The sequence below is a fragment of the Mustela putorius genome, unplaced genomic scaffold, assembly GCF_011764305.1.
Source record: "Mustela putorius furo isolate JIRA1106 unplaced genomic scaffold, ASM1176430v1.1 tig00000040_pilon_pilon_pilon, whole genome shotgun sequence".
NCBI classification, from domain to species: Eukaryota; Metazoa; Chordata; class Mammalia; order Carnivora; family Mustelidae; genus Mustela; species Mustela putorius.
The window spans coordinates 2,089,153-2,102,361 of record NW_025421261.1 but is presented as its reverse complement, the minus strand read 5'-3'; the positions used below and the strand labels follow the sequence as shown (position 1 = coordinate 2,102,361).

The 13,209-nt window shown below is 41.5% G+C and overlaps 1 protein-coding gene across 2 annotated transcripts in view; it reads left to right on the top strand.

Moving 5' to 3' along the window:
* ANTXR2 (ANTXR cell adhesion molecule 2) overlaps positions 1-13,209 on the top strand; it is a 145,974-nt gene that overhangs the window by 49,432 nt on the left and 83,333 nt on the right. For both annotated transcript variants that reach the window (XM_045070080.1, XM_045070365.1), the window contains one exon: positions 4,872-4,950. In XM_045070080.1, the coding sequence (XP_044926015.1) occupies positions 4,872-4,950 (79 nt within the window). The remainder of the gene's footprint in view (positions 1-4,871; positions 4,951-13,209) is intronic.

The following is a 13,209-nucleotide window of genomic DNA, read 5'->3' as shown; positions in this document are numbered from 1 at the left end:
GAATGATTTCTTTCCTCCTTACCTTGTACATCCAATGAATGTCTAGTTGTTTTTATTCTAACTCCTCTATAACTCCCAATTTTCATTTTCACACCACCCTTAGTGCCACTATTTCAATGCAATTTGACTTTAGTTCTTACCTGAAATACACCAAGATATTTGTAATTGGTCTTTCGACTGTAGAATTTACTCTTCCAATCCATGCCCTGCTCTGTAAGAAGAATGGTATTTGTAAAACACAGTTCTGACCGTACTTCTACATTATTTAAAAACTCTTAAGACGGATTCCAAGTGTCTAAACGATGGCCTTCTGGGTTTATCAGAGTCCTTCCCCACGCAGGCCGTGTATTCTGAGTCGCCCACTCGTTGCCGCCGCCATGTTGAATGGTTTTAGTTCCCTGACTGTTCTGTGCTGTTCTGGCTTCCAGCCCGTCAAGTAGCGCTCCTCCCCCTTGGATCCCTTTCTCATCGCTTTCCCTCGTCATCTCCTGATCATTCCTTAGGATGCGTCTTTGAGTGACTCCCTGCGGGAAACCTTGGTTGATGACCCCACAGCAAAGCCGAGGAGTAGTGTCTCCCACCGCTGGGTCCTGTAGGAGTCCTGTGCTTCTTCCTGTTTTAGTAGGAACACACTCTGTTAATAATTGTTTATGTGGCTCCCTTTCATTACAGTTTAGTGCTGTGTTTTATGTGTTACTGCAGCTTTGTTACCCGCACATCTTAGCTTGGTGTGTTGGAGGCAATTTACAAATAGTTGTTTAATTCACTTACAATAGAATGATTGAGTGATCCAATGATTTTACTGACAAACATTTATAAACTAATTTAGAGTGCAGTTTGAGGTTTAAGCACACAACCTATGATGTTGGGTTTAATCAGATGATGTTTTGTAACAGGGAGGAAATTGAAAAATTTCTCTACACCAGCCTGCATGATGTTTATACACAGGGCAGCTGTCGAACAGTGTCTCTCTCTGTATTTTAGCAGTAAATAGAATAGAAGTTCTTTAAGCAAAAAAGTGTTAGGTAAGTATTTTATTGCTGCTCTGTATTCTTCTATATTATCTATGTCTTTTTTAGTTTGGGTCTCAAAGATTTTATGTGAAAAGCACCTTGTTATTTTAAATAATCTGTTAGAAAAATAATCAGGTGTGACAGTAATTTGGGAATACTGCTGTGTTCCAGCCACTGTGTTAAGTATTTTACATTTATTATTTTATCACGCTCTCCTCCCCCAAACAACTCTGAAATAGGTTCAAGTATACCCATTTTACAGATGGAGGGACGCAAGGCTGAGTGTAGTCACTAGGCTTCAAACCCAGGACTCCTAACTCCTTAAGTCCCGGGCCAGATTTTAATTGATTCTTAGGATAGATAAAAACGAACTCCCCCCACACTTCTCACTTCTCTATGGAATTAAATAAAACCAAGATGGGTTCTACTGTTAGTAATACACTAACCAGAAGTAGGGGTTCCGTAGGAATGAGCAGTCCATAGGTACTAACAGAACTGACGTGAAATCTGACGGGAAACATTACGTATATTGGAATTTGGGGATAACGAAAGGTCAGGGTATTAGGTTTGGATCAGAGGGTAGGATGGATTTACCAATCTGTGTGCCGGCAAAAGAGTGGCGTAACTTTAGGCAAAGGTAGCTTTCATGGCATTGCCAGTTTCCTAAATTTAAATTATTTTAAAGATGTTTTTCTAAAGAAACAACAACATTTAAAGGCAGAACTAATTTTAGTAGTGTATTTTTCATGTTCTCTTAGTATCTAGTAAATGCCATTCTGGTTAACCATGAGCGACGTATGAATATGGTAAAAACCTGGGGGACGGTTACTTCACTGTGACCCATGAGAGAAATTTCAATGTAAGACTCTCATGTACTGATCAGGGATTAAGGACGTTTGGGGTAGAAGTAAATGCACTTTGACTACAGAGTCAGAGAAGTTCGATGATGGGGCGGGTACCTTTGCAAGTCTGGGTTTCCTCCCTTGGAAAGTGGAGGAGACGCTGCTGCCCAGCTCCGTGGGTCCCTGTGCAGGTTGCAGGAGAAGATGAGCGCGGCGTGGGGGGCTCGTCGTAGGGACTCAGTAGACCCCGTCATTGTCAGTGCTGATGTCGATGACCATGGTCAGCTCTCAAGAAGGGGAAGGCCACCTTGTTTTGGTTGAGGCCTCATGTCAGAAGAATCATCTGGGGCTTTCCGTATCTGTGGAGACTTGACTCAGTTTTGTGACACTAACCGCGTTTACTGAGATCTGGGGATAGTGCACAGTTGTTTCGGTTGCCTACAAGGTCTCATCAGCATGTATCTCTGCTAGGGGAAGGGGTGAATTTGTTGTAGGAGGACCTTCTGTTCTTATTCCATTTGGATAAGCATGAACATTTTTTTTTCCTTTTTCTCCATCTAGGAGCATTAGAATGTTTAATGTTTCCTTCATTAATTAGAGAATGGCTTTATTTCTGGTGAATTCTAAGCACCAAATTATCAACAACTTCAGTCTTATCTACTGAACTCATAAAAATTGAATCAGTAATTTATTTGCAACAATCGTATATTATTGTGACTTAGATCATCTTCCCCCAAACTAAAACCATGCCTACCATGTGATATGCTTTCTGGTACTTGTTTTAGAATAGAGGAATTGGAAACCAGGAGATTATTTTTGGATTCAACTATGCTTCATCTTCAAAAAGAAAGAAACAAACCAAGGCACTCATTTCTGCAGAATAAGCAATTGGGTTGCAGTTTCCTTTCTTAAATAAGCCGCTTGGCATTCTGTGGGAAAGTAGTTCAAAAGTTCAAACAGTTGATGTAAACATCTTAAGTTTTCATTCATTTCTGGAGATAGCTGAACTTTTTTTTGTTTTTTTAAACAAAACATTTTGGAGGGAATAATTTATAAGACCTATTTTTAATAGGAGTATTCCTGAATCTTGAAGAAAAGTTCAGCTCCAAGTTTGCTAGGAGTATCTTTCCTGATGGCTCTGTTCCTGTATGACCCCAAACTAAATATAACATTGAGTAAAAAACACATACAGATTTTGATTTCAATAAGCCTGTGTGGTCTGATGGGGAGACTTCAAGATTACTCAGAACCCTACCTAGCTTTACCACTTTAGGCAAAGCAGTTAGCATTTCTGGGTTCTCTGTACCCCATCTGCACAACTGTGGAACGACCTCCTACGTTAAGGGCTCTTGTGAGGACTAAAGGAGATAATGTCCATGAAATGCTGAGGGGGGTCTTTGGCACGGAGCGGGGACTAAATAATATGTCTTGTCTCCCCTCCCTGGCATCATAATCGAAAATTTTACTGGTGGCTGAAGATTGTTTCTCTTTTATCATAACTCTCTGCAACTAGTAGCATTTGGCTTTCAATTCAAGGGATAGAGAAGAAATCTTCTAAATATAACAAAATTTTACTAGTTTATAATTTCAATAATAGTTGTAGTTTTTAGGGCACCTGGGTGGCTCAGTGGGTTAAGCCTCTACCTTCTGCTCAGGTCATGATCCCAGAGTCCTGGGATCAAGCCCTGCATTGGGCTCTCTGCTCAGCAGGGAGCCTGCTTCCCCCTCTCTGCCTGCCTGCCTCTCTGCCTACTTGTGATCTCGCTCTGTCAAATAAATAAATAAAATCTTTAAAAAAACAGTTGTCGATTTTAGCTCTTAATTCTTAGAATTCAGAATGTTTTATGAGAATGGGAGTATGGCCCTGTATAGAAGCCGGATTACCAGAATGTTACCTACCACTTTCTGCTTTAATGGGTGTGCAGCTTTGAAATGTTGGCACACTGATTATTATAGGATAATATACCATGTAAACTATTTTGGAAAAGGGCGGTTTCCTTAATATTTAAAAGTCTTCTCTTATTTTCCCCTCTCTTTTGAGGGGAAAACACTGTTAGAGCGTTTTTTTTCCTTGTTAGAGATATTTAGTAAAAAAGTTACCAGGGGTGCTCGGATCGCTCGGTGGGTTAAGCATCCAGACTCTTGGTTTCAGCTCCGGTCATGATATCAGGGTCCCGATATCAAGCCCTGCACTGGGCTCTGCGCTGGGCATGGAGACTGCTTAAGATTCTTTCTCTCTCCCTCTCCCTCCAAAGCTTTGTGAGCACTTGTTCTCTCTCTTTTTTTCTCTCTGAGAAAATAAAAATAAAAAAATTTTAAAAAGTTACCAACCCCTGACTGAGTGATCCCAAATAATTACTAGAATCTGAATTAATGAAATTTAATTATTACTGTCTTTTAATTCGAAATCATACTTCAAAACTAAGAGCAATATTCTAACTCTGGTGATTCTTAGCCGTGAAAACAATCATCCTTTCTTCTACCTTTGTCAAGACATTTTGATGTCCCGGGACCCTCCACAAAAATACCTACAAGTAAATTGAATTATCTTTTTTCTTCACTTTAGTTCTCTTATAGTATTACTTTCTCTATATTTTACCCTTGAATGGTTTTTTTTTTTTATTTCCTATTTTTTTGTTCATAATAATCTTACAATGATAGTAATATCTGAAGATTGGTAAAGGAACCTAAATAAGATGTAAGGTTTTTTTTTTTTTTTCTTTTTTTCCTCTTCTTCTTTTTAGGTTTTTGTGAAAACAGTCTCAGCATTTCTCTTAAGGAATTTTTTTAAGTTCCTACTTACGTTAATACTTCTTCAGGAACAATTAGATCATCTAAGGTGTTTGCTTCTGGCTACTAAGTAAGGACTCGATGCAGGAAAGGAAGGCGCTGGCACAACTGATCAAAAGTAGAGTTTCTCGATGGTCTGAAGCATAGAAGGAAATAAAAATCTCCCACAATCCTCTGGTTTTTAATGTGTCTTTAATTACTTTTTTTTTTTTTCATTTTCTTTCAGAACTCTTGATGTTTCAGTGAGCTTTAATGGAGGAAAATCTGTCATCTCAAGCTCACTAATAGTCACAGCCACAGAATGTGTAAGTAAAAAGTTTGCATGAAGTTATGCTTTAAAAATAATTCCATCCGGAAATAATTACGGCTTGTCCATGCTGTTGCGTGCCACAGTGAGGAGGATGCACGCGGTGACGCTCGAGACCACCACAAGGAAACGCCGCAGAGAATTTATTTTACATGGTTTCTTTGTTCTCTTTAGCCTCATTAAAAAGATATTTTAAGACTGTATAACTTTTATTTTGATATTTATAAAATTCAAAAGTTATATTTAAAAATCAAAATAAGGAAGGAGAATAAAGTTCAAATGAAGCATTTTCCTTGAAACATTAAATGTCAAAATGGAATAATTTTTTTATGTTATGAAGGTTGAATTATTGTGCCTAAGACATTGATTATGTTTTTGAAATTATTAGTCTATCTTAATAATGGCCTCACATTTCATCTATTTTAAATGTTGGTGCTTTCTAATATGAGTAAGTAATCTGATTTTGATAACTTGATATATCTCAGTTTGGAAATCTGTTTTCGTTGGGATGATTGACTTGTAGTACCTAAGATGCGGTCATTTAGAATGTAAACTTCATTGTTAAGACAGTGTTTTTCTTGTAGTTAATTTTTGGGGCTCATGGAAAGTTTTGATATTTGATTGTTGAACATGAAAACAGGAAACACTAAAGGGTATGAGTACATGGCTATTATTTTTATGAGTATATTATCTTTGCAAAAAAGACATTAATCAAAGCAAACAAAATCCCTAAATTCTGGCCTTTTGAAAAACCAAAATTACAAACCTAAACATTTTCTCATATCTCATGGTTTCATGGCTTTATATTCTGATCTTTAAATCAGAGACACATCTTTCCTTCAAGAAACAACATAACTCAGTATTATCTGTCTAGGGACACTTGTTTTCTCTTTGCAAGAAAACGTTGCAAGGAAAATAGATATCCATATGGACCTTTGGGCCACTATGGAATTTTCCGGATTAGTCTTTATCAACACCTGTGTTTCAAAAACACTAGGGTTTTTTTCCTCTTTTTATTTGTAATTCATGTTGCAATTTTCAGGTTTTCTGGTCTCTCAGGATGTGGTTGGGATTGCAACCTTTTTGTGGTTATGTCGTTTCTCAGTGCTTAGGTCACTGAAATGGCATTCTCACTCTGTCCTTCCTCTTACTCTGCACCCCTAGCCATCTTTTTTAACCTGTCTTGCATGCAAGCAGGAAAATGAGTGTTTGCATCCCATAGCCACACACAGCTTTGGTGTGCAGGATGCATTTGGAATTTACAAAACACTGTACTTTTACAGAAGTCCTCCTCGGCCTTTCCGGTTCTCAGGAGAGCCCATTGTGAGTCGAGTTCGTTTGAGAGTAAGGGGATTTTAAAAAAGGTGACATGGGTTGTGTCAGACATGGAGAGAGTGAAAGGGCAAGTTGTAATATTAAGTAAGGGGTCAAAGTAATTTTCTTGAAAAGGTGAGATTTGAGTAGAGGCTTGAGGAAGGTGAGGGAGTGAGCCCTGACGACCACCCGAGGGAAGAGAGTTTTACGCAGCAGGAGCAGCGTGAACAAGGCTAAGGAGGCGCCATACCGGACAAGGGTAAACCGGGCCGCGGGCGGGAGAGAGGTAGCTGGGCAGAGCCAGAGTCTCGAGACGCGTGGAGGGAGGGGCGCAGGTCACGTCTGGTTGTCTGAGCCATGTTAAGGCCTGGAGTGTTTCTTCTGAGGGAAATGGGGAACTGTTGGAAGGTGACATGATATGGCTTAATACTTGGAAAAGATCATTCTGGCTACTATATAAAAATAGGCTTCACACGAGGGCCAGATGGTTTTTAAAAAATCTGGAGACCAGGTCCTTGGCTATTTCAGTAATCCAGGAGAGGGGAGGATGTCTCCCCTGAGGAGTCAGCGGTGGAGATGGTAAGACGTGACTGGATTCAAACACATTTGAGTACAGGGGGAGCACGTGGGATGTGCAGACAGATTAAATGTGGGTGTGGGAGAAGGACATTAAAGATAAATCTGGCCTTTTTACCTGAGCAACTAGTAGGATGAGTTGTCATCAGGTAGAGTGGTGTTTAGAAGAAGACGAAGACTTCTGTTTGGGGAATGTTGAGTGAGGGATGTCTCTGTGGCCATCTCCGTGGAAGTATCGTGAAAGTAGTTGCTGAATATACAAGTCTGGAATTCTAGAGGTCTGGGTTGGAGATACACATTTGAGAGTTGTGTAGAGTGAAGTAATCAATGAAATTCCACGTGATTTTTACTGAAAAAAAAAAAAAGAAAGAAAGAAAGTAGCTTTTATGAGCTTCAAACAGAAGGGAAAGAGTACCAAAGAAAGTCGTTTTTGTTTGTTTGTTTGTTTGTTTGTTTTTTTTAATTGGAGAATAGTTGCCATGGTTTTATTTGTTTCTGCTGTACAACATAGTGATGTGATATTCATGTACATTTTGAAATGGTAACCACAAAAGTAGTTATCATCTGTCCCTCTACAGAGTTGTTACAATATTGTTGACCATGTTGACTATGTTCCTTGTGCTATGCATTACTTCCCCGTGTTTCATTTATTTTCTAACTGGAAGATTGTACTTCTTAATCCCTCTCAGTCTCATCCAGTCTCAGCCCTCCCTTCTGGCAACCACCAGTTTGTTTTTGAGAAAGGTTTTGTATTCTTGGAGGCCGGGAGAAGCTCGGTCCTGAAAGGACAGCAGGACCTAGGCAGGAAGAGAGGAGGGGAAAGCAGATTACAGATAAACAGAAAAGGAAATTGAGAGTAGATATGTTTGATTGGAGTGAAAATGGTGGGACGGAAGCTTGGAAAGAGGAAATTGTAGACGGATTATCAATAGCCTAAAGAAAGAGAACAACTGATGGAGTTAAAGTATCCTGCGGCGTGCTGGGGTGGCACAGGCGGTTGGGTGACCAAGTCTTGGTTTTGGCTCCAGTGGTGGTGTCCAGGTCACGGGGTTGATTGAGCCCCACACTGGGCTCAGCTTAAGACTCTCTTCCTCTGTGCTTGCCCTCTCACTCTCAACTAAATGGATAAATCTTTAGAAAAGTAAAGTATCCTTTGATTGAGGAAAGGATCACAGTAATAATTTGTCAGGTCTGTCCTTCCTTCTTCTTCTTCTTTTTTTATTTTATTATTTTTTTTGCCTCTCCTTCTCTCCTTTCTTCCTTGAAGTGAGAGAAATATGTAGTGATAAAGAAAAATTGTGCCGGACAAAGCTACATAGGTGAGGAAGACCTTCTTCACAGCTATTACAGAGCCCCCTGGCTTGAGCATGCTACTCTTATGCCAGGGTTGTGGGTTGGAACCCCATGTTGGATGTAGAGATTAATGAAAAAAGAAAATCTTAAAAAAAAACTATTACAATAGGGGAGAGAGATTGAACTCAAGACAGCCGGGACAAGGGGTGGAGGGAGTTGCAGGCCACCTGTGTATGCTACTGGGCTTTACCCAAAAGAAAAGTACACTTTCTTATATTTTCCTGACAAGAAGTGGTGTTAAAACTTGGAGCTAGGCACCCATGAGATTAGGCCCCTGCCCTTCCACAGAGACTGAGAGATGGGGCACCGTTTTGTTCGGTGATTACATTTCAAAGTGGTAGCTCTCAGGTTGAGAAAGACATTCCCTCTAGGACCCATAAAACTGGAAAGAGACTAAAATTGATATACATTCCAAAGAGACAGAGAAAGATTTTGCAATTAGAAGTTTTCTAAAGCAGATTCTCTTTAAAAAAGGGAGATGAGGGACCTATTGCCAGGAAGAAATCTGTCTAAAGTTTAATCAGGCTGAGGGAAAGTGTAAGTCCACCTTGGTCCGTAGGATAAGTGAAGTGAGTAACAGGAAGATAGCTCAAGAGGTGGGAAGGTCAGGACACTTACCCTGTAAAGGAGCCAGAGGGAAATGGAATTCCCATATGAAAAGAAGGCAGCATTAGGAGGTGAAGGAGAAAAGGTCAGAGGTCACAGTGACCTTGATGCTTCGGTTCAGATTGATGATTTATAGCCTTCTGTGTGAATTTTATTATTCCAGTAGTTATTACAAGTTAATACCGTGATTCATTTTATTGCACTAATAATCATGGTGTAATTCATTTTCCCCATTAGAATTAGCCATTATTGTGTATTCAAACTCAAATACCTCTAGTGTGTGGTAGTAATGTTATCATTTTATAGCTATGGAAGGTGAGATGCACCTGCCGATGTTGTCTTACATCTCTGTTCAAGGTAGAATAGGGTAGTGGGCAACATTATAAATGCCCAGGCATCGTGTTCAGTGCTGTTCAGTTTGTCGGGCACATTCGGGTAGGACGAGACGCAGGTCCTAGTATCACTCATTGTAGGAGGATGTCTTCGGCTTTCACGGGCGTTGGAAAGCCCAACAAAATAAAACACCACCGCTTTGGCAATTGACGAATCCTTGTGGAAATCCCACAAATAAAGAAGCCCTTCTCGTGTGCTCCAGGAGCATCAGGCTCAGTTCTGCCGAGGCCCTTACGTCACTGAGCTGCAATTTCCTGTTTACTTCTGGGCTTTTCTCTGCAGTTTTGAGATGTTGACAACAGGGCCTGGGCCTTGCTCTTTGGCCTTCTCCCAGTGTCTGGTCGCGACACAGGGCCTGTGCTCCAAAGTGATTTGTTGAATGAATGAATGAAAGTAGCTGTATAACTAGTTTAAAAGTGGGAAAGTGAAGGATTAGATTTAAGAGACTTAAGAGGAGAGCCTGAGAAGGGCTTATATCTAGACAGTGAGTTCCCTTCATCCGTCTCAAAAGATCTCCTCAATGTGTCTCTGCTTAAAAAAACCAGTGAAAGGTATCTTTCCTTTTTCCCTTGGAACTACTGTTCTCTGGACTCTTCTGACATAACCGTATCCAGAATATGTTTTGTGAGCATGTATTACGTGCCAGACACCGTGCTAAGCCCGCAGTACCCGTGCCAAGCACTTGATGACTTCATTAAACACGGACAACTCAAGAGGAGGCTATTCCTGTCCCTTAATTTTGCAGGTGAGGACCAGAAAGCCACCTGCCATCCCTAGTGCACATTTAGGCGAACACATTGGAAGGTGCCTCTTCTGTGGGGTAGACCAGCTGTGCTCACAGTGCCTGGCTTGGTGCGGCCGCACATGGGCTGACTGCAGCCCTCACTGCCCCTGAGAGGGGGCTGGCAGCCTGGGGGCTCTGGACGTTTACTTACTGCTCAGTGTCACTGTCAAGTAAATGCTAGGATTGAGAACAGAGTCCGAGGCCATCCCCCGGCCCCGCCCCCAGCCTGAGCTTTTGGGCAATCTGCCTGTAACCAGGGCCTGATTTCCTTTATATAGAACACAGGTTGGCGGTTTGTTTCTGTAAGAGGTCGACAGTATGAGGGTTTGAGGGCCACACAGTCTCCATCACAGCTACTCCCCTCTGCCGTCGGAGCACAAAGGCTCCTGTACGCGGGTGGGTGGCTGCATTCAACGGAGCCGCGTGCCCTGAGATTTGCGTTTTATGTAACATATTCTTCTTTTGATTTTTTTCAGCTATGTAGTAACATTAAAAAAAAAGTCTTAGCTTGCCAGGGGTCTTATGAAACAGATGAGCTGATTTGGCCTTTGGGACATAGTCTGCTCATTGCTGGTAGGGAATCTTCCAAGAGAATCCAGAACATCATCAGCATTCTGGGACTATTTTTTCTTTTCCTAAATCTAAGTCTATAGGAGAAAAAAAATTATGGGGACCCGTTTCCCCTTTCCCACATCTGTCTTTTTCGATTGTGGCTCTGTAATCAATTATTTTCTAGGTAGGTCATGACAGTTTTGACATTTTTTTGAGTGATTCTTCTTTCCCACAGTTATGTGAGTTTTGAAAGTTTTGAGCGATTGCTCTTCCTCACAGTTCTTTTGCAAGGACTGGAGTGGCTGGTTTGTTTTTATACTTGTGTGATTCTCTTGGCTAGAATTTCCGTTGCACGGGCAGGGTGAAGTTTCTGATTAGAAAGCTTGCTTGTAATGAAGGAAAGGAAATTAGATGCAGACCAGGTTCAAACACTTCTTGTATCCCGGATGACTGCAGACCAGACTCTCTCCACCCTAAGGTCAGGCTCAGGCTCTGCTATGTCCTCAGTTACGTCTTAAAAGAGTTTTGGCTTCATAGCTTGAACCGTCATCTGGGTAGTAATTCTCAAACTGGACTCCTCAGCTGACTTGCACAACCAACTCCTCAGAGACATCTGAGAATGCCATTTTTTCAAAACTCTGGTTACAGATTCAGTCCAACAAATGGCCAATTGAAAGGTCATCCAACAAACAGACACTGATCCGTTGTAACAGATGGCCAGTTCTCTTGTATTAAAAAGAACTACCGTTTTTCAGAAATTTGTGTCTCAGACCTTCTCTTTAGCTCCTTCAGGTGCCACCAAGTCCCCTCAAACGCTGTGTTCAGCCACCATTGTCTTTCTCTTGTCCTGTTAAGAGGTCACTAATTCTGCCCCATTTTCTCTCTGGGCTGGCTGGCTTCCTTTCCTTTCCTTTCCTTACTTTTCCTTTCTTTCTTTCTTTCTCTTTTGTAAAGGTTTTATTTATTTATTTGAGAGAGAGACAGAGATCGCAAGAGAGAACACGAGTGGGGGGCAGAGGGAGACGCAGTCTCTCTGCTGAACAGGGAGCCCCACGTGGGACTCGATCCCAGGACCCCAGGATCGGGACCCCGAGTGCAGACGCCCAGATGACTGAGCCACCTCTCTGAGCCCCTCCCTGGGCTCCCGTACTTCCTCAGGGCCCCGACCAGGTTATCTGCCTCCCACTTCCCCACATCTGTGGTCATTCGCTCGGGGTCTGTCCCTCCAGCTAACCCGTGGGCTTCGCGAGGACTCGTGCAACTCTATAACTGTGGCACCTGCTCACTGCCTGGCATTGATGACGCAGCTCCGTGTGTGACTGCGGCTCTTACGTCCCCTCCCAGGACCGAAGTCTATGTGTTTGACCTTTCCTCAATTTGTTTATAAAGCCACGTGAACAATGAGGTGATTTCCCTTCCAAGACTGAAGCCTTTCATGCTCTGAGAATGGCTCTGGCCAATGAAAACAACGGAACCGGAACCGGGAAAACCTGAATTTGTATCCAGTTAATTGAGCTCCTGTCTGGGCCTGGGGGCATCGGGGGACGGCTCCATCGCTGACCGCAGGGTTGCCGTCGCAATGCAGGACATTCTTAGCTTCCTCTGCCCTGTTTTCCATCACTTAACTAAAATACGATTAGGATTAGGTCTGCAGGTCTTTAGATAAAGTGTGCATTCTTTTTTAAAAAATTTTATTGAAGATGAACCTTTGGAGTCAGTTGATGTAATAATATTGCCATAATAAATGTTTATTTCCATCTGGATGTGCATAGTATTTTATTAATGTTCCTAACAGAGTCATTGTTTTGGAGGAAAAAAACCAAGAATTTTAACTGCCTGTCATGGCGAGCCCATCTACTTGACATTCTGTCAGTGTGATATCTGAATCTCCGGCTAATGACACATCCATAGCAAGAAAAAAACTGTAACCACTACACTGTTAGCAGATTGATATCCTCTAGTTGCATGTTCCTATTTCTGAGCACAGAGTTTGAATTCTAAGAAAGGAGGAAATGAAGTGTTCGTAGAACTTTCTGAAAACTGTATTGCACAGACAGTCCCTTTCCCTGAGGGCTGTGGCCAGGTGCTCAAGGCCCAGGTGGGAAAGGCCCGGTAGGGTTTGCCATATTCGTGCTGTACATAAACAGATTGGGGGTATCTCCTCGAAGAGGTAGGATCCCGAATTTATGCATTTGACAGAGTTTCTCCCATAGGATATCACACTTTCCTATGTATTTCTTTAACATTCTTATACTGTCATCTTCCTCTTTGCCTAGATTTTGGAGCTGAGCTTAATCAAGGCTGTGCAGAGTCACATGATTTGTGCATGACTGTTTAGAAGTCTGTGTAGAAAGATACCCTTTGAGTACTTCTTATGTGGCCTGATGTGTGTTCTGAATTGTTTTCTTAGGTTTTAAGGACAGAGAATTTGATATTTGCTTGGAAAATTTCCTCAAAGTATTGACATTCTGTCTCTTTTTCTCTCCCTTCCTCTGTCTCTCTCACACACACACACACTCGAGTTTCTATGAGCCAGACATTAATTGAGATATTTAAGATACATTAATAATAAAATGTTGAGCTCATATTTTCATTCTACCAAGAGGTTGCCACATGAATCCTTGTCTTTTTATTTCTTTTCTTGAGTTAATTCTTTATGGTGAGTATCACGTAATAGCC